The 20,452-nt window shown below is 38.5% G+C and overlaps 1 protein-coding gene across 1 annotated transcript; it reads left to right on the forward strand.

Annotated features, from left to right (window-relative positions):
• Positions 1-9,384: 9,384 nt before the first annotated feature.
• On the forward strand, positions 9,385-20,023 carry nudt4b (nudix (nucleoside diphosphate linked moiety X)-type motif 4b). Its single transcript, XM_027163751.2, has 5 exons — positions 9,385-9,879; positions 14,320-14,430; positions 15,604-15,648; positions 15,828-15,915; positions 17,201-20,023. The coding sequence occupies exons 1-5, from the start codon at positions 9,784-9,786 to the stop codon at positions 17,380-17,382; spliced, it is 522 nt and encodes a 173-aa protein (XP_027019552.1). The 5' UTR covers positions 9,385-9,783; the 3' UTR covers positions 17,383-20,023.
• The last annotated feature ends 429 nt before the right edge of the window (positions 20,024-20,452 follow it).

The raw sequence follows: 20,452 nt of genomic DNA on the forward strand, positions 1-20,452 counted from the left end.
TTCCAAGCTGTGACCGTTTGTCAATTTTCAAGTGTTTGGTAAAAGCAAGGGTAATCTTGGAACATAAATACTATGTTAAAATGAAGGATGTGGAAACAGTCACAAATATATGGGACTATATGGGGCCTTATTAACTAATGAATAAATAATCTTTGCAGATATTTTTGTCTAAAGATGTGAAATTAATGCAATGAACTTGTGTGAAGATAATAGTTCTTCTAAATCTAAATCAATCTCTCTCTCTCTCTCTCTCTCTCTCTCTCTCTCTCTCTCTCTCTCTCTCTCTCTCTCTCTCTCTCTCTCTCTGCCTTTGCACTACTGCTTTATGAATAGATACTCATGTAATTCATGTAATAATACTTCAGAGCTTTTTAGGAAATCATAAACTGGCCTCAGCCATCTGTGCTTCAGAGCGATGACACCCGCTCTAGATTTAGCCCAATTGCACGTCGAGATTAGTATCAGCAGTCATAAATGAATGATATTGCATAGATAAAAATAGCTTCCTATCGGTTACAAAAAAAAATCATGAGTAATAATAATGACTGCTGTATTAAACAAGACATTTTAATACTATATTATAATTCAAAATGGAAAATTCTCACAAGATTGTGATGCTCATTGATGCTTATTATACCGATATCTCTTGTTCTGTCATCCTTTCCCACAATCAAAATGACACACTCCCCATTCCAGTGTTTGTGTCTCTACCTAAAAGCATCACATGATTATACACGGCTTCTCCGGCTTTACTCTCGACCTGTCAGTGATTAGAGAACAGCTAAAGCAGGAGCTCTCACTCAGAGTCTATTATTAAGAATGATTTGACATTCGGCTAGACCATAAATTCTCTTTTGACGGATGTAGAACTCATCCAGGACTGATAAACAGTGCTTAATGTCTTAACTTTTCACAGGCAAGGCTGATGGCAAGCAAAATTTCTCATAAGAAAAGGATTTGCCTTGTATTTGTATAGGTATAGAAAACCATTCAATAGCATTGCCTATTTCAGACCCCAGTCATATCTAATTTATTTTAAGATCTGTTGAAAATCTTACCAGCCTTTAGGTTGATCATCATCTGAACATCGAACACAATTATTATTAGTGGGTGAGGATTATTCATCATGTTATAATCCTACAAGCTACAACTACGTAAACATGGTTGTTGAAAAACAGCTTTAATGAAGGCTTCCTGAAAACAGAGTCTACACAGCGCTTTTCGACAGTACAGATTACCGTTTACATTCGCTGCTGTAATGTTTTTATGGTAAACAGATTAGATGCTAAATTACAATAACTTCACAACCAACAATGTTCGGAACCCCCTATTAAATGTCATGACAAACTTGAGATCCACAGACATGACAACAGATAGTGGGAAAATTTCGAGCAACAGAATACCACACAAGATTACCAGGGTTGACTTCCAAGATGAACATCAGGGAGCTTAATTTGAGGCAGGTATGTTCTGTCACAGGCTTGAACATGCAATGATGCCTGTGGTGTCTGAACTGACAACTCACTCATCTTAGAACTGCACAAAAATGTATACACTGTGGTATGTCCATTGGAGGATATATCATAAAAATCATTTAAATTTTAATTTCTTGTCAGTTCTGTGTTGTGATGATACACTATATATCCAAATGTTTGTAGATACCTGACCATCACACCCATATTACACTTTTTTTTTTTAATTTAGTGTATTTGTAAAAACGCTTTTAACAACTGACATTGTCTCAAAGCAGAAGCATAGAAACAGAATAAAAATCGTAAAGTTTAAAATTAAATAACTATTCATCCCTAACATCTCTCTCTCTAATGAGCAAGCCTGTAGTGAGGGTGGCAATAATAAACTCCCTGAGATGATAAGAGAGGAAACCTTTAGAGGAACCAGACTCGGAAGGGAACCTCGTCTTCTTTTGTGTGACACTGGACAGTAAATAATGTAAATGTAAATAAACAATGTCCTTTCTACAACAGTTTGTAGTCAAGTGGAATTGCAACCAACATCTCCTGAGGAACTAGGAGGTCAGCGTCATTTCTGAGCTCAAAACAGACTTAACACTAATTCCTTCCTCCAAAGTCTTCAAATATGCATTTCTTCCCCAAACTGATGACAAAAAGTTAGAATTGTACAGTTGTACAGAATGTCTCTCTTTGTCTGTAACATTACAATTTCCCTTTACGGGAGCTAAGACGCTCAAACACTGCTCCACCATGACAATGCCCTTGTGCACAAAGCACAGAGCTCCATGAAGACGTGGCGTGAAGGTTAAGTTTGGAGTAGGAGAACTTGAATATCCTGCACAGAGCCCTGGCTCTGACTCAACCCCGTTAAACACCTTTAAGATGAGCTCTTGTAGCTGAATGATCACAAATCCACACAGCCATTTTCCAACATCTAGTGGAAAAGCTTCTCAGAAGAGATGAGTGGAAGATTTGGCCATAAATAATATTCAATTCAATTCAATTCAATTCAATTCAATTCAATTCAAATCCATAAATAATACCATCATCATTTGTTCCTGAAAGTTTCCACTAGGTTGGTGGATCTGGTTCCAAGTGACAGGAAATCCTGTCAGTTATTTTCTAGTCATAGAACCACAACTAGATAGGTAGATAGCCTTCTATTTTACTCCTCATACCAGGAGGGGGAGCTGTTTAAAATCTAAATATCCTATATGGGTGTTCGGATATGATCACCATACTCACACCATAGCCTTGAAGAAGTGCATAGTGACACCCAGGGAGCTCTGTTGGAGTGGCAAGTCACTGCATTTACTGGGTGTACAGGTTCCTTGTAGTCTGGGATTATGACATCCACCAACCAGGCTGTTAAGACAGGGTTGATCATATTTTTTCCCCTCGTAACAGATGAATAAGTACCTTACAGAAAGACAGCATGCTGTAATGACTGCAACATATTTTCATTTACATTTACAAAATTGCTTAAGTCACTATCATTGGATACATTAACTCTGGTTCATTAGGTTACATACCTAAGACACCATGAGTCTAAAACACTGTTCAAATTTTTTTTTTTTTTAAATATACATAAAACAAACAGGGGAGGAAGAGCTAGTGTAAGTGTTTCATGAATAAGTAGGTCTTCAATTGTCGTTTTAAAATAGCCAGTGACTCAGCTGTCCGGACCCCTAGGGGAAGTTCATTCCACCACCTTGGTGCCAGAACAGAAAAGAGTACATATACTTTCTATATAGCTGTAGATTGTCTGTTGTTTAGAAGTCATGTACAGCCCCAGGTGTTACACTGGGTGCACAACATTAAGCCCATGTACAAGGACCTCTTGAATTCTTGAACTCCTGAGTCACACTCTTAAGTATGTGTGTCCCCATTTGACTGTGACAACAGATCTGACTAAGAGGCAAGTTGCCACTAATCAGATTAGCAAGTGCAAACCAGGACCTGCAAGGGTCACTATGAGTCACAAACTGGATTCTGTGGCTTGAGAACTAGGTAGTTTCTGGGCCAGTGTGTCTTGACCAAGTTGCCTGGAGGTCTACCTGTGCCAAACTTTTTCAACATCTGAGACATCATCCATTTTAAGTGTATACAGTATGCTGCCTGGGCAGTGTGTCTGCTCCACCATTATGCTTTCCCCATGTGTAGCTCATTCTTTTGGTAAAGTCATATCCTCACCTGAGTTTTCATGCCACTGCTATGCGGATAACACTCAACTCATTCTCTCCATGCCTTCCTCTATACACTATTGTTTCTGCTCAGATCTCAGCATTTCTGGCAGACAGCTCTTCATGGATAGCAGCTCATGCAAAACTAAACTGATAATCATCCCAGGTGATTCATCCTATTGCGACTGGACTACTGTAAATTCCTTCTAAAAGCATTTTAGCCCGATGATTCCTAATCTATGGCTTAGTGAACCATCATTGATGTATTCATCGAAAGACACTTCAAAATCTCTTCTGTAAGTCGATAAAAACTTCTGCCAAACTCCATGAATTTAAATATACGTAGCTTCTGTGAAAGACAAAGAGTACTATTTGAAGTTCTATTACAAGTTTGACTACTTGTGCTGCCCTGAAATTGGCATTTCTGATATTCACAAATTGTCCAAATTTCTATTATGAAAAGTAGATTTTTTTTTTTTTAGAAGGCAAGACCACTCGAAATTATTTATTTATTTATTTATTTATAAAGCTTTTAGTCTAGAGGCAGAATGAAGTCATGACTCATTTGCTGTGCGAATCAAGTACAGTATGATTCAAGGCTCTGACTCCAATCCACATCTCTGGTTAACGATTGGCATTGTTTCCAAGTGTGCCACTTAAGCCTGTGTAGTCCACTTTGTGTAAAAAAAACAAAAACAAACAGATGCAAAGTTATAGTAACCTCCTGAGACCCGTACGCTACTGTTGTGTACATTACAATTTCTACTGACTGTTTCTCTTAATTCATAGCTGATATCTATAAATTTAATCAGTGTTTTCAAGGAAGCAGCTTCGCAAAAGTATTATACCTAACAGTCCTCATATAAGGTTGGTACAATAAATATATATAGACAACGAAGTTGTGAGAAAATGTTATGTCCTCATATGAGAACATTCGGGTCTCAAGAGGTTAAGGCTTTTTTCCCCAAGTAGCATTCATTATGTTATTTAACGCTTCAGCAGTGCCTTTAATCAAATCATTTGTTATCTACATGTGAAGTCGTAAGCTGACACAATTATACTGTAAGCCAAGACTGAGTTGCGCTTGATGTGAATGAGTAAAGCATATTACGACTGTGCAGAGGGAGCATATGTATATTCCTCTTAGAGCGGTGGGATGAATTCATTAGCAGGTAAACAAAATGACATCGTCAGCAGTGTGATAATGAATGTATGAGGTTCAGAGTGACAGTCTGAGTAGGTGAGGTGAGGTCAGGCAAAGTCCTGGAAATTTTCAGCATCAATCCTGATAATCTCATTAATGCTAATGAAGATCACATATGCTAAGGTTAGTGAAGGATACAAAGTTCTTAGTAGGCAGATTCATTGAACTAACTGATTGTTCTGCATTCTTCTGTGTTTCCTGATTAGTGATCAAATCTTTTCTTTGTAAATAGATTTCGCCATTCTACACGTTGATGTAGCCGAATGTAGAATATATCTTATTTACTTATTTTCAGTTATTTTTGACATGTGACATGTATTTAACAAGTCAGGAAGCAGCTCATTCCCATATATCTGAGGTATGTGTTACGACACAACACAATGATCCTTTCTCTTATTCCTTTAATACTTTAACCAAAACATGAAAGTTTTGTTCTTGATGTTTTTTTTAATTCATTAAATTTCACCACCTTATAAGGATGAGGATCATGTCATGTGGTTTGCGATGAAGTGCCCTACCAGCAGCATGTACTGTTTAGTAAATACTGATTGAAGATTTAGGCTACCACTGATTGTTTAGCGTCTTACACCACCGTCAGAAAGCACAGTGGTCAAACTGCTCAATTGTGTAAACAAAGAACAACTCACAAAAACTCAGGTATCTGTCCAGTACCTCACATGATGTTGGCGGGTTATATGACAGTTCAGTGGAAACTCACAATCTCATTCAAACACAAACGGCAGCCTGTTTAGTTTTCTCAGAACCTGAACATCAAAACAATTTGAAATCATGTCATGGAAAGTTTTGCATCCTATATCTATATCATGTATATAGATGCATGTTTATACAAGTAGAAGCAGAACTTATTTTAATCTGAGTCCAATTTGAATAGTAAGGGTTTCTATGAAAACAAGAGACCAGGGAAGGGAACATTTTTTAACTGCTTGGATTCTATTCTTACTCACTCACTCATTTTCTACCGCTTATCTGAACTACCTCTGGTCACAGGGAGCCTGTGTCTATCTCAGGCGTCATCGGGCATCAAGGCAGGATACACCCTGGACGGAGTGCCAACCCATCGCAGGGCACACACACACACACTCTCTCATTCACTCACACAATCGCACGCTATAGACAATTTTCCAGAGATGCCAATCGACCTACCATGCATGTCTTTGGACCGGGGGAGGAAACCGGAGTACCCGGAGGAAACCCCCGGGGCACGCGGAGAACATGCAAACTCCACACACACAAGGTGGAGGCGGGAATCGAACCCCCAACCCTGGAGGTGTGAGGCAAACGTGCCACTAAGCCACTGTGCCCCCCTGTATTCTAATTACTTTAGAAAAAATGTCTTTTAAATGAATAAATGTAAAAAATCCATAAGCATTAAGTTTTTAATGTTTTTTCTTATTCATGATCTAACACACTCAACACAGTTAACCTATCCAAAAAAATGGGGAAAAAACAAGATAATGTACAATGTGAATAAGTCAGAAGCCAATGCAAACATCATATATCTCTTTTGAAGTGAGAATCTTTCTAAAGTTCTCCAGGATGTGTATATGTGTAATTTCAGTATAAGAATTTGTAGTTTTTATAAATTTCTTTAAATTTCTCTGTAGGTTTTAACAAGCCTACTGGGGCAAAACTGTAACTTTTTTCTATATAAAAGTTTCTATCTTCACGTAAATGGTGATATCAAACCCATTTCTGCTCTCTGAGATGCCCCAAGTGCTCTCTGACTCATTTTATATCAGACTCACAGCCAAAAAATCAGTCATTTGTTTATACTGATTGAAAATGTCTAACAAGTCAAATGTTGTTTGATAAAAATGGTTAAGGATTTTTTGCCTAATTAGTCTCAGGGTTTCATAATCACTTTCGTCAGCCTTTATGAACCTTTGATAATCTATAAAATTTTCTTAATCCTGTCATGGAGTCCTTCATTATCTTTGATCAGTTACTTATCACAATCAAAAAGCTCAATCACAATTTCAAAGCTTGAAATCTGCTCTTCCTTTGCTCAGGCTACACACATTTGACTGTGAAATCTGGATGTCGTAATACAGATTCTTCTTTGATTCTGTAGAGCTGCAATTTTATGCAACTATCCAGCTACGTATGTGAGTAGATAATCCAGAATTCTGGAATGAGTGTAGATCGAATGTCTCCGTAATCTATTTTAAGGTTATAGCTCGAGTGTTTCTCAGTCAGCGTGGATGAGGTAATGATCAAAGACTGCATGTGTGTAATCTTAGTAACGTTATAATCTTCTAGTAACCTCTTCACGATTAGACGATGACATGTGTATACATACATGGAAAGGTGTTACCTGGTGGAAAATCTTCAATAAAGCTACGATGTGAGCCAGTTCCAGTATACTGAGAGATAAGGAGATGTTTCGTAAGTACTTACATGTTAGATCATTATCATCCTTATGTGCCCAGATCAATAGCTACCGTTAAAAGGCCCATACACATAGAAAGTCCAAAGTTTTACTTAAGCAGATGACACACAGAAAAAAACTGTTTAGACATACAATACACTGATGTTAAAGACCCATTAAGTGAATGTAAGACTTATAACCTTAAGAAAACAAACAGACTTCGATGAGCTAAATATTTTTTATACATCTCCAGTAAAACGTTTTTATTTATCCTTCTTTGTTTGTTTGTTTGTTTTTTTTGTTAATAAGGTCATCACAATAATAATAGTGCTGACCTTATTAACCAGTATAGTGTGTGAGTGTGTTTCCTATAATAAAACTTTAAAATAAATATTCTATTTTAAAACCACAATTGCTTCATGGCAGAATGTGATGTTGAGGAAATAATGAAACTTAAGTAACAGGTAAGTTAGTGACATTGTTACTGATGCATCTATCTATAGATCTATGTGTGTGTGAAATTTCAGATACAAGACACAAAACATGTCCCTGTCTTTACACAGTATTTGTTCGGGGTATAATCTATTCCAGGGGTATCACTCGTTTGCCAGACTATTCAAATTTCAGACACATTATTTACAAATGTACAATATTTTGTCTATTTTATTAGTTTCAACAAGATGTAAGTTTAATGTATATGTCGATATGTGTTGAGTTATTGAGGTTTGTGTAAAACCACCACTTAATTCATGTGTCCAATCAAACAGACGATTAAGGGGGCCAAGCACTTTCTGTCCACACCCTTAGAGACACCTGAAGACCAGAAGAGGATCACTGGTGCTTCCTCCCAGTGAGAAATCCTCCTAAATTTCAGGGCGCAATGTCACTTCTTGAGATATTGTGTCACCTAAAATAAAGTAAAATCTCGTCACTTAATTTAAGGTATTGTTGCTAAATTCATATGTGAAGTCTGATGTTAATATGTGAAAGCATCTCTGAGATACAACCTCATATCATGTTTGGTGTCTTAGCTGTCAAATTCATCTGCAGCTTATGGATGAAACATCACACATTAAAAATCCAAGGTTTGGTTTGGTTTGGTTTTCAGTCTAATCCACATTTTGTAATGATCAGACAAACTGTGTAGGAGAAGAAGCAACAAATCTTTTTTAATACAATTTCAGGAACTCAAAAGGTTAACCATCCTCATCTGGGTACTCATTATAGTTCACGTCTATTGTATTAAACTGAAGTTATTAACTGTTCAATGATGGAGACTTGAGTGCATTTGGTCCTTAGAAGTTGCAGTCTAAAGTCGGAGGCAAATCACAAATCTGTAACAATAAGAAAAAAAAATAAGAGCCGTGATTGCAGGTTGAGCAAAAATTAGCTGCAGTTTTACTTATTTTGCAGTTATAGAGCCCCTTAAGGTAATTTAGACAAACCATATTGGAGGCCCTTAGGACAAGGTCATTTACTCATCTCCAACGTTTGATGAAAATCCATCAGGTTTCAATGAATGTCTGCACACCTTCAGTGCCTGTGGTCGCCCCTAAATATCGCGACCTTTTAGTGAATAATAATGGTTTGTGATTTTAACTAAATCATGATTTAAATGGTTACCAACCAATGAAGAGCCTGAGACATATGGGATATTGGGATATTAAAAGATTTTACAGAAAGAAAGAAAGAAAGAAAGAAAGAAAGAAAGAAAGAAAGAAAGAAAGAAAGAAAGAAAGAAAGAAAGAAAGAAAGAAAGAAAGAAAGAAAGAAAGAAAGAAAGAAAGAATGGCTGTTTTTCCTTTATTATCTAATGTTTTGCATGTTTTCTTGTAAAGAGAACCAAACTTTTATACTATTTCTTTTATGCTTTTACATTTGAAGACACTTTCTAATCTCCTGTAACCAATAGCACCAGGACTTACACCATTTTCGTTCCCCATCAGGCTGTGTTCCAAACCGCATGGTCCCGCACTATATACTACACCAGTACAGCGCTCTGTCTACTCGTGTGGCACTGCGTTTTGGTGCACTGTGTAGGGCAATAGTTTGCGGTTTGGGACGCGTGTGCGCATGCGCAGAGCTGGGGTGAGAGGGGGAGTGTACAGCGGTAGCCCACACACACACACACACACACACACACACACACACACACACGGTATATAAACCAGAGACTCGCAAATGAAATCTTCCAACAACAACAACAACAAAAGAATGGACATTTTGGACTCCAGAAGGATAAATGGGTGATTTGTCAATCGAGAGACGCCGTTGTTGTGTTTTTTGATATATCCTCTAAGGAGGTGTGTTTGAGGACATTTTGCGGTTTCTTTTGGCACACCGATGCCGGTGCTTCTGTATGTCCAGCTTTAACACTTGCTGATCCAGCGGACTCGATTGTGTTCATTGTGCCTTTATCTACTTTTGGGATATTTGGAGAACTCTAACGCGACGCACACGCATACACTCACGCACACGCATACATTTACGCACACCCTCACGCACACGCATACCCTCACGCACGCGCGCGGCGTCATGAAGTTCAAACCAAACCAGACGAGAACGTACGACGGTGAAGGCTTCAAGCAGCGAGCGGCGTGTCTGTGTTTCAGGAACGAGCGAGAGGACGAGGTACGACTGACTACGTAACTTTTAATCACTGAATTCACACCGGCCCGACATTTTCTTTACACCAAAATCATGACCAATAAAAGCCGACACAGCACATCAGATGTCATTTCATAGGAATGACAGATCAGATCATCTCAACTGTAAATAATCCAGCTGTATAGATTTGCCCTTGCCTTATCAGAGCATTCTGTGTGTTTGGATTTGTTCACACTCTGGTTGGTGTGCAGATGTTCCAGTTCAGTCTGGTCAGGAGGACCACAGTCAATAAGGTTTTTTCCCCTGATAAAATGCTACCATATTGAAACTCAAATGCAGTCCAGGCCGAAGTGTAACAGGTGTTTTAATTGGAACTTGTTTGTTTAGCTTGGCCCTTTGAGCCAGATCAGGTTTGCTCTTAACACGTACACATCTCAGTTAAATTCTGCTGTAAGATTTCATTCCTCTTTTAAAGCCTTTTCTCGGTGGTTCATCAAAATCAGTAGTCCGCTGCCTTAACCAGTTTCTGATCATAAGATATATTTAGGACCTTATGAATCTAACCGTTCAGGGACTGAGGCACTGTGGCTTGGTGGCTAGAACCTTTGCCTCAGGTTCAGTTCCCACCTCTGTTTTTGCAGGCTTCTCCCCATGCTTTATGGCTTTCCATCAGTTTCTTCCCTCAGTTCAGCGGTATGCCTTATAAGCTGATTGGCACTTCTAAATAATCTATAATGTAAAAGTGTGTGTGGCTCTGTAATGTGTTGGCACCCCATCTAGGGTGTCCCCCAGCTTGTGCCCAGAGTCCCCAGGGATAAACTCCAGGCTCCATGTGAACCTTTATAGGATGAACGCTACAGAAAATGTATGAACAGAGCTGTTTTGCCTGATTCGGGTCCAAAAGGCAAAGGGTCCATTTTTTTAATCATTGCCAATGAATTTAAACGATGCCTCGTGATGGTTTGTCATTATCCTAAGTGAGCTTTGCTGTCTGAGCTTGAGCAATGTTTCTTCTGATACTATTGATCGGAAGAATCCCCATGCATGAAGTGCAGTGGGATCAGCAGTGACTCATCAGGGCTGGTGTGTGTGTGTCGGTGTGTGTATCAGCTCAGATCTGGGTTGTGCTTGTTGCTGAATCACTCTGCTAAGCACTAACATAGGAGCAAGGGCTTCTAATTACTCATGAATTCTCAGGTTACTGTCTCTGTTGGAAACAGACCTGAAGCCAACTCTTTTTCTCTCTCGATTGTTCTGAGCTTAATTTCAACCCTGACCCGGAATCTGTGTGTGAGAGATTGTGTAGTGAGCTGAGCTGTAGCGTATAACCAGAGAAGGCCAACACGAGCTGCGCTTTGTTTGAGTGAAAGGAGAAAGCACAGGGGGTGAGGGTTTGGTGACAGCACTGACAGCAGCTAAAACCTGACGAGCGCACAAAGGAGGTAAATATCCGAACGATTACAGATCGCTTAACCCTTACAGCGCGCTCCAAGCCTTCTACACACTGGTACAGTTCTACATTGTAATGCTTATTGCAGATCTGCCACAGATGGTGTGATTTTTTTTTTTTTAATGATTTATTTCACTACTAACAGGTGGTTCATATTCTCCCTGTATATCAGAGTACTTTTACATATAAGTGATTGACAGTGACATGAATAATCTGAGAAAATCTGGGTTAAAAAAAACAAAGTATGTTGACATTAGCGTCAGCAGTTTGGTTAGAGAACAAAATAAATGTCGAACGATTTGACTAAAAGATAAAGTAAATCAGGTTAGATACAGGCTTACTCTGTATTCTGAAAACAAATTATAGGATGAAGTGGGATTTCAAACAAATATTCATATGTTCATTTTATTAGGAACACTTCTGGAGCTGTCTAGGAAGCCAATCATGTCGCAGTATTGTAGTTCATAAAATCTCATGGATGGAGGTTAAGAGCTTCAGTTAATTTTCATATCAAACATCAGAAGGAAAAAGTCTAATCTCTATGACGTTGAATATCACATGGATGTTGGTTTCAGAAACTGCTGATTTCCTGGAATTTTCACTCATAACACACTAGAGTTGGTACACAGACTGGTGTGAAAGACAAAAAACATTGAGTGACAGAAAAGCATCTCAGACCTACACAACACCATGAACCTCGAGGTGGATGAACTACAACAGCAGCAGATTACATCAGGTTCCACTCAACTGTCAGCTAAGAAGATGAATCTGAAGCTGCATGAACATGGAACTCCTCTGATTTCTCCTACAGAGCTTTCACTCACGCAATGTTTGTTTTTGTGCCATTCTGTATAAACTCTAGAACCTGTTGTCTGTGTGAAAAATTTCAGGAGATCAGCAGTTTCCGAAATAGAAATACTCAAACCAGTTCATCTGGCACCATCAAGCATGCCAGAGATTAAAGCTTTTCTAAATTCTGATGTTTAATGTGAACATCAACTGAGGTTTTTGAGATACGGCTGCAAAGAATACGGTATGGGTATGTTCCTAATAAAGTGGCCGATGAGTGTAAAATAAGCGTGTGGTGATAAACAACAGTTCACTTAACACTTCTGGGCTGGCTAAAACTTCACCTACAAACCATACAAATACAAATGAAAGTTTCCGTTTAATCTAAAATAAGTCACAATATTTAGCAGTTATCTGACTGCTAAAATGTTTTTTCTTTTTTTGTGATTTTTATTTATTTATCTTTTGCACCTGTGGTAGAAATCACAATCTACCATTAATAAGGTTTATTCGAAATATTCCTGTAGACCGGTGAATTAGGATTAATATTCAAATGAGTCGTTTGTGGCAAAGAAAGAAATGAAATAAATAAATTGAAATAAGATGCAGATTATATATTTCTATTCAGTAGAGGAGTTGGGGCTAAACCTGTTACTAGGTATGTCCCATTTTAAACAATGTTTGTCCAATGAAAAACAAACAAATAAATAAATAGAGCTTATTTTTATGTATATTTTTAAAAAATATGGTCTATGTTAAGCCTTCACTTTGTCTCTGTATAGATATTTGAGACTATATCGTGTAGGGTTTACGTTTGTGACCTAATCATATTAGAGATGCGCTAACATCTGTAATGTATCTCTGACAGCGCAGAAATGTCATAGAGACAAATTAAATCATATCTGGTGCTGTGGCAATTCACCTCTGTTTCTGAGATGTTAGTTTATCTCTAAATGCCATGGCGGCAGAATATATGTATATACGTACGGTTTATAGACGTCAGTCAGACTACAACGCATGTATTTGTATGGCTTTTGCACGGTCTTCCTGTGTTTCAGGGGTTTCCTCTCGGTTCTCTGGTTTCCTCCTCAATACACACACACAGCAGAAATGGGAATCAAACCCCAGAACCTAATGGTGTGAGGCAAACCAATACAGTGTGTCTGTTTAGAAAGCGGGCAAAGCAGGCTTCAGAAACGGGTACAAGCTACGCAGTGCTGCGCACCATACTTTCACCCCAATAGCTAGCAGCAAAACGTGAACGAGGCTAGTTTAGCCAACACAGATCAGAAATATGCCTGTTTTCACTACCCAGGTTTCTCCTAAAAATGTATTGAATGGTATTGAGTTTTAAGCGTATTTAAATTTTATTTATCATTAAAATCCGAGAACTGGGAACAGTCTTCTGCTGCACTCTGCTAGCTATTAGCTGAACCGTAAACATGGCCCTACGCCTGGGTGGAACAGACTGGAAAATAAGCTAGGTGGCAGCTTGTGACCTGACCTTGCAAGCAGCACATATGCATAAGCGTGTCTAAGGGTTTGTGTGGCTAAATCATCAATCACACAATCCCATTACAGTGAACATCATCTGATGCCTTCTGAGCAACCTGTGGATAAGCCAATCAGGGAAGCGCGTGAGTGGAGATCCAAGTGCACCTTCTGCACCTGTATGCATGCATACGGTTTTTTGTTTGTTTGTTTCAGGTACACACGTCTTAACATCACACAGTGATTTGTCTTGTTTCTGTTCAGTTCTGTGCAGACAACATGATTTCTCTTTAAAAGAGGGTGGAACATGCTTGTATACAGTAAACAGCACTACTGCGAGCTCTGGGGTGCTTCAAGGAAAATGACAAATGTTGTGTTTTGAATAATAGCTGTGCAGCATGCCGTGAAAAGTGGGAAAATTCTGGGTATGCTGGCTTCGGATAAGTGGAAATTCAAATTGTTGTAATAGCTAACAGACTAGCCAGAGGGAGGGAAAGAATGGGTTTAAAAGCACACGCTGTGAATGAATGACTTGTGATGTGACTGATATTTAATACGGTGCCTTAATAGAAATGATGATCGGAGTAATAGTAGGATGAAGACCCAGGCACAGGAAATCCCCACTTAACCTTCGACAAATTTAGAAATACTGTACATAATCAAAATTCTAATTCACAGAATCTTGTCCTTTCGCATCTGCATGTGACTTGAAGTTAAGCTTTCTTTAATAACAGGTGTTGCTGGTGAGCAGCAGTCGTCATCCGGATCAGTGGATCGTCCCGGGGGGAGGAATGGAGCCGGAGGAAGAGCCGTGCGGCGCAGCAGTGAGGGAGGTTTATGAAGAGGTGGGTGGGTCGATATCGATTCAGTAATCAGCTACGAAAGTACTAAAAGCGTTCTGGATTTGTAGCTTGTTAAAGTCTGCTAAACAAAAGTAAACTACACAGTGATGCATTCCATTCTCATTACCGACCTCGACTTCCTTACTGCCTCAACCTTTTTTTTTTCCCCTTTGGTGATATTTTTCTCCTTAAAAGCTGTGAGTCAGTGTTATGGATTTAACAAGTGAACAGATGAGATGAGATCTTCCTTTATTCATACAAGTTACATCAGCAAAGGGAATGCAGCTAAAGAAAAAAATAATATTGAGGCAAGGTGACTTGAAATTCTGTAGATGTTCTAGAGATATGTTTAAAGACTTGATGTATATAAAAAAAAATAGCTAACTAAAAATTCAAAAAACATATAAAATATTAATAGTTAAATTGTTTAATAAAATATCCAGAAAACAATAATAATTTACAATCTGTTATTAAAAAAAAAAAAAAAAGTCTGTCAATGGATGTAAAGTTAATATTTATTTTTTTCCTTGCCTTTCACAGCCTGGCATGAGGATTAGAGCTAGTAAGGAATTCAGGTGGAATTGTACAAATAAGTCACACAGAGTCCTAATATGTCAATATACTACCGTATTCAGTTACTACCTCTGTTTTTGATATTAACGTCTTCTTAATTTGTTCTTAAATTGTGCCTTATTTTTATTCCTTAATTTATTTATATTCTCTCGTTATCTATATATTGTAGACAGTCGTAAAAAGCATTTCACTACATGTAATTACAATATATACAAATAAAAAAATTACAATCACAATCATTGCAATATGTACATTAATATAATACAATGTGTAATATCTCATGTGCGGTATGTTCTAAATGTCTTAGCACCTTTTTGTACTTTTATATATTAAAATAAATATACTTTTTGCACCTTTGTGTTATAATACATATATATAATATTTTGTTTATATTTTTGTCTTGTAATCTCGGGATTATTTTTGTCTTGTAATCTCGGTATTAATAAAGTTCTGTCTTATTTTATCTTATGACCATATGTGACCAAATAAATTAGAATTTTATGTTTAAAGTGATTGTGACATTTTAGTGCTGTGTCTCAGATTTAGCCGTAGGGTGGTGGTGTTTTCCTAAAGCTCTGAACTGAATACATGTTGTCGTTCTAGGCTGGAGTGAAGGGGAAACTGGGTCGACTACTAGGTGTGTTTGAGGTGAGTCTGTACTCTGCTGGTGCTGTGTGAAGTTTACGCTAAAAATTCTGACTTTTTATTTCTTTCTTTTCCCATATTAGAACAAATGAGGTTTGGTTAATATACTGTACGTGATCAGGATTTAGTTAACGAGAAGGAGTAGTTCTGGATTTCTGAAACGATGTCATGGTTTTTTGCAGCATAATCAGGACAGGAAGCATCGCACCTACGTGTATGTCCTGACCGTGACTGAGACTCTGGAAGCATGGGAAGACTCGGTCAATATCGGTATGTTTACACAACAGACTTGTAGTTGGCGTGCCTTAAAGATTTCAGGAATGTAAAAAAAAATTAAATCGAGTGAATTCTGCGCGGGGGGCACGGTGGCTTAGTGGTTAGCACGTTTGCCTCACACCTCCAGGGTTAGGGTTCGATTCCCGCCTCCGCCTTGTGTGTGTGGAGTTTGCATGTTGTCCTCAGAGATGCTAATTCTCATGCTAATTCTCAGAGAAAGTCTTTTACATGTGTCTTCTTCTGAATTAGACTTAAAGAAGAAAAAAATCTATCTAAAGTTGTGTTTGGCTGCAACAATCACAAAAAAAAACAATACCACAAACAGTCCTTATTTTATAATCGATTCGAACACCACTCGATTTTAAAATAATTGTTTGCTCCAGTGAATTTCCATACCTGAGCGCAGACACTAATACGATTTGGCATAAAACGACATCGTATCATTTGGGAACGGCTTCTGATGTATCAGATTTCTGATGCTTTATTTCGGAATTCGCCTTTTTTGTCGACTGGGAAATAGCTTGTACTTCCAGTTAGGGGAAAAAAACAAAAACTTGTGTAACAAATCATTTGGGACGCAGCTAGTATGCTGAAGGATCTAATGCTAATATTGTAATAATAATAATAATAATAATAATACGTTTTATTTAAAGTCGCTTTTCAGGGCACTCAAGGACACCGTACAGTTGAGTGGTGGTGATAAAATCAATACAACAAACAACAATTATTGACATTAAATAGTTTAAAATTGATCAGAGAAAGCTAATTTAAACAAGTGAGTATTAAGACATGATATAAAAGTAGTCAGACAGTCACTTTCTCGTATAGATTGTGGAAGGGAATTCCAGAGATTAGGAGCAGCACAAGTAAATGCCCTAGACCCCACAGTGGCTAAACGAACAGAAGGTACAACAAAGGAACCTGATGAAGAAGAACTGAGATTATGCTTCAGGATGTAAATATGAAGCAAGTCTGAGAGATATTGTGGTGCACAATTATGCAGAGCTTTAAAAGTGAGAAGTAAAAGCTTATAGTCTACTCGATATTTAACTGGAAGCCAGTGAAGCTGGTAGAGAATTGGAGTGATATGCTCAATGGAGGTGGTTCTAGTAATTATACAGGCAGCTGAATTCTGGACTAATTGAAGTTTGTGAAGGAGTTTGTTATGTAGCCCAAAGAGAAGAGAGCTCAAGAGCTCAGGAGGTGTCTTTTCTCTTTTCTTCAGTTTGGAGATACAACTGGAGATTTGCGTTTAATTGTGCCGTGTCTCCCTCTGCAGGTCGAAAGCGAGAGTGGTTCCCGGTGGAGGAGGCGATAAAGATCCTGCAGAACCACAAACCTGTTCATGCAGAATATCTGAGGCACCTTCAGCTCAGCTGCTCCACCACCAACAATGGCAACATACACCTGCCTCCTCCACCTCCCAACGACAACACAACCCGCGCTGCTGCATGCAGATAGGACTGCCCACTCACTCACTCTTCTTTTTTTTTTTTTTTTTTTCTTCCCCCCACACATGCATTCCCTCCAGGCTGTAATCTCCCTGGATCCCTGGATCAGCTGATTTTTAAAAACTGCTTTTGGTGCAAGGACTTTGTTACAAATGCCTTAAAAAGGACTTTTTTTTTTTTTTTTTACATGCGGTTTGTTATGTCGTTTCCTTTAGGATTTTTCTCTCACCTGCTTTAATTATTCTTATTGCCACGGCTACGACTCGTGCTCTGCATCTGTCAGCTTTGCAGACTGAATTACCTCAACTACCCAGATGCCCCCTGCATATACTGGGGATAATGAAACTGTTCTTTGGAACTGGTGCCTGCTGTTTTAAAGGAGCCCCCTTTTTTCTTTTTTTAAATGCCCCATGCTGTCTGTTATGAAAGATGTAAACAAAAATATTTCTTAACCTTTCCTCTTCCAAGAAAAATGGACAAATGTTAAGGTTTGGCTGCGAGTCATGCAGTTCTGGGCCAGAAAAACAAAAATGGGAGCCTGAAATGAAGGTCTAGCCTCTGTTACGGTGCAATGTAGTGACTCGCAGTTTTTCTAATGTATCTTTGCTACTTTGAGTATTAGAGTTTTAGAAACACTTCTAAACTTTACACGCTGCACCTTTAAATGGGAGTCAAGTGGAAAAGGGTCATATTGAGTACGTTTTTGTTTACTCTCGGTTTTAAATCTGTTGATTAGTCTTGTATTGCTACAGAAACCTCCTCAAGACATCCCTTTAATCAGCGTCCCTTTAATGCTAGTCCGGAGCAGGCATTAAGCTCTATTAGATTTGCACTAGCACTATGAGGCTGACCGGTAACGGCAGCTTTTTATGACCACCAGTTTGTGAGATGCTAAAAATCCACCAGAGTAACAAAATAATCTGATTGAATTCTATTTAAAGCTACTGCATGTGAATAGAAGTTCTACAATTTCGTATATAAACATCAGACCAGTGTTTTTGTAAATATTCTGAGGAACTGAACATTTATTGTCAAGGTTTTTAAGTGGAAACAGATGTATTAACAATTATGCTGAAATCTTTTTTTACCTTTGTTTTGTTTTTATGATTATGACCAGGATTAAAAACACAACTCTTAACAGTAGACCTGAATTTAATTTAAATACCAGAACAAAAGCTGCTCTCCACTCAACCTCTCAGACCCTGAAGTGGTGACATCTAAGAGTGAGGTGTGTGTGTGTGTGTGTGTGTGTGTGTGTGTGTGTGTGTGTGTGTGTGTGTGTGTGTGTGTGTGAGACTGACTAAGAGGTGTGTGAGCGAGATCGCTATGTGTGTCAAAGAGAAAGAGCAACTCAGAGGTGTGTGTGTGTGAATGGGAGAGAAACATCTGTCTATGAGAGAGAGAGAGAGAGAGAGAGAGAAATACAGACAAAGATGTGTGTGAGAGACAGACAGAGAGAGAGAGACAGACAGGCTGACAGACAGAGAGAGACAGACAGAGAGAGATAAACAGAGAGAGAGAGAGAGACAGACAGGCAGACAGACAGAGAGAGATAAACAGAGAGAGAGCCCAGTGTGTGTGTGAGCAAGAGAAAGCGAGACGTGTGTGTTAGAGGAAGAACGAGAAAGACAGACTGATTTGTGTGAGGGAGAGATGTGTGTGTGTGTGTGTGTGAGAGACCAAGAGACAGACAGAGAGAGATAAACAGAGAGAGAACCCGGTGTGTGTGTGTGAGCGAGAGAAAGCAAGACGAGTGTGTTAGAGGAAGAAAGAGAAAGGCAGACTGATCTGTGTGAGGGAGAGGTGTGTGTGTTGGTCGGTCTGTGTTGGTGACTGATTCCACAAAATAAATGACTGGATCATGAACCCTAAATTTAGAACCTCAGACTCTACAATGTAATGCATTTACTTTACTGTTTTTTTCCTTATTTGTATTTGGACTAATGTATACAGTGTTGTTAACTGCTTTTGCTCCTTTTTTGTGAGAGTAAAGCAGTTAACTCTGTGATGTTTGGCTGCAGTTGTAACCCGAGACGTGTCCGAGTGACTGTGTGAGAAAATGGGGCAAATCAGAGGTAATGATTTACCTCCAAGTTTCTCATCCAGACAGTGGGTTAAAATTTGACCTCAATTCACTGGTAAACAATTCCACCTACAAGCCCAGGGCCATGTTTAATATTTAGTTGAAGGTCATTAGAAATCCTGTCTAACCAAAGCCTCTGTGTTGGGGATCACTGACTCAACAGAACAGAAGGATCAGAGTCTGTGTTTTAACTGAGGCTTAGAAATGGATGAAACTTAAAAATTCTTTTAGTCAACAATTTCTGACATTTTAATGACATTTTCAATGTTAAATATTGGTGGCTGAAATTTCCGAACATCTTTAACTCGAACCACGCTGCTAAACCTCATACTCACCCGATCAACTGGATGATGTATTTACACGAACATTAAAAAAAACGTACTTAGAGATGTCTTTTGGTTAAATTGGAAATGTGTGTTTTGTCTATGAATCTTCCCTGCTCCTGAATGTTAATATGCCTCTCTAGTGCCAAGCTTTCAGGGATATGAAAGATTCTGTGTTCTTTTATACTCTTAACAAACTTCGACACAACCAGGGTGGATTTCTTTCAATAAACTACTGAAGTTTTTTTCCTTGTTTCTGACACATTTTCTGTACACAAGTGTTGCAAAGTCATGACCTGTCGAACCCTGAAAAGGTCCCTGTTTATATAGCTCTAGAAGGAAGCGGCCCTGACACGCTTCTCACTCTTTTTCTCCTCAGTCGAAAAGGAAAAAACAAACAAACATGTAAGCCATACAGACATCTACACCAATTTTTTCCTTTCCGGATTAAAACTAGAGAAAAACTGGTCTTGTTTGTGGAACATTTTGGTTTACATTATGAAATTAACTCTGATGTTAGGATGTGCACGAATCCAGACTGCGCTCCTCTTTCTCTTAATGCAGTCTGGTTATTTCTTGTTTTTCTCTTTTATTTTTTGTGACTGTGTACCGAAAGAGATTTTAATCTGCACATTGTCTTGTATTTCGAAAAAGCTCTCACTTGTCGGGACGAA

The sequence above is a fragment of the Tachysurus fulvidraco genome, chromosome 10, assembly GCF_022655615.1.
Source record: "Tachysurus fulvidraco isolate hzauxx_2018 chromosome 10, HZAU_PFXX_2.0, whole genome shotgun sequence".
NCBI lineage: Eukaryota > Metazoa > Chordata > Actinopteri > Siluriformes > Bagridae > Tachysurus > Tachysurus fulvidraco.

Excerpts from the sequence above, each read along its gene's own strand:
- nudt4b (XM_027163751.2), top strand. The coding sequence starts at position 9,784 with ATGAAGTTCAAACCAAACCAGACGAGAACGTACGACGGTGAAGGCTTC. Across the intron at positions 15,649-15,827 it reads GACTACTAGGTGTGTTTGAG|CATAATCAGGACAGGAAGCA; the intron begins GTGAGTCTGTAC and ends GGTTTTTTGCAG. Across the intron at positions 15,916-17,200 it reads GGAAGACTCGGTCAATATCG|GTCGAAAGCGAGAGTGGTTC; the intron begins GTATGTTTACAC and ends CTCCCTCTGCAG.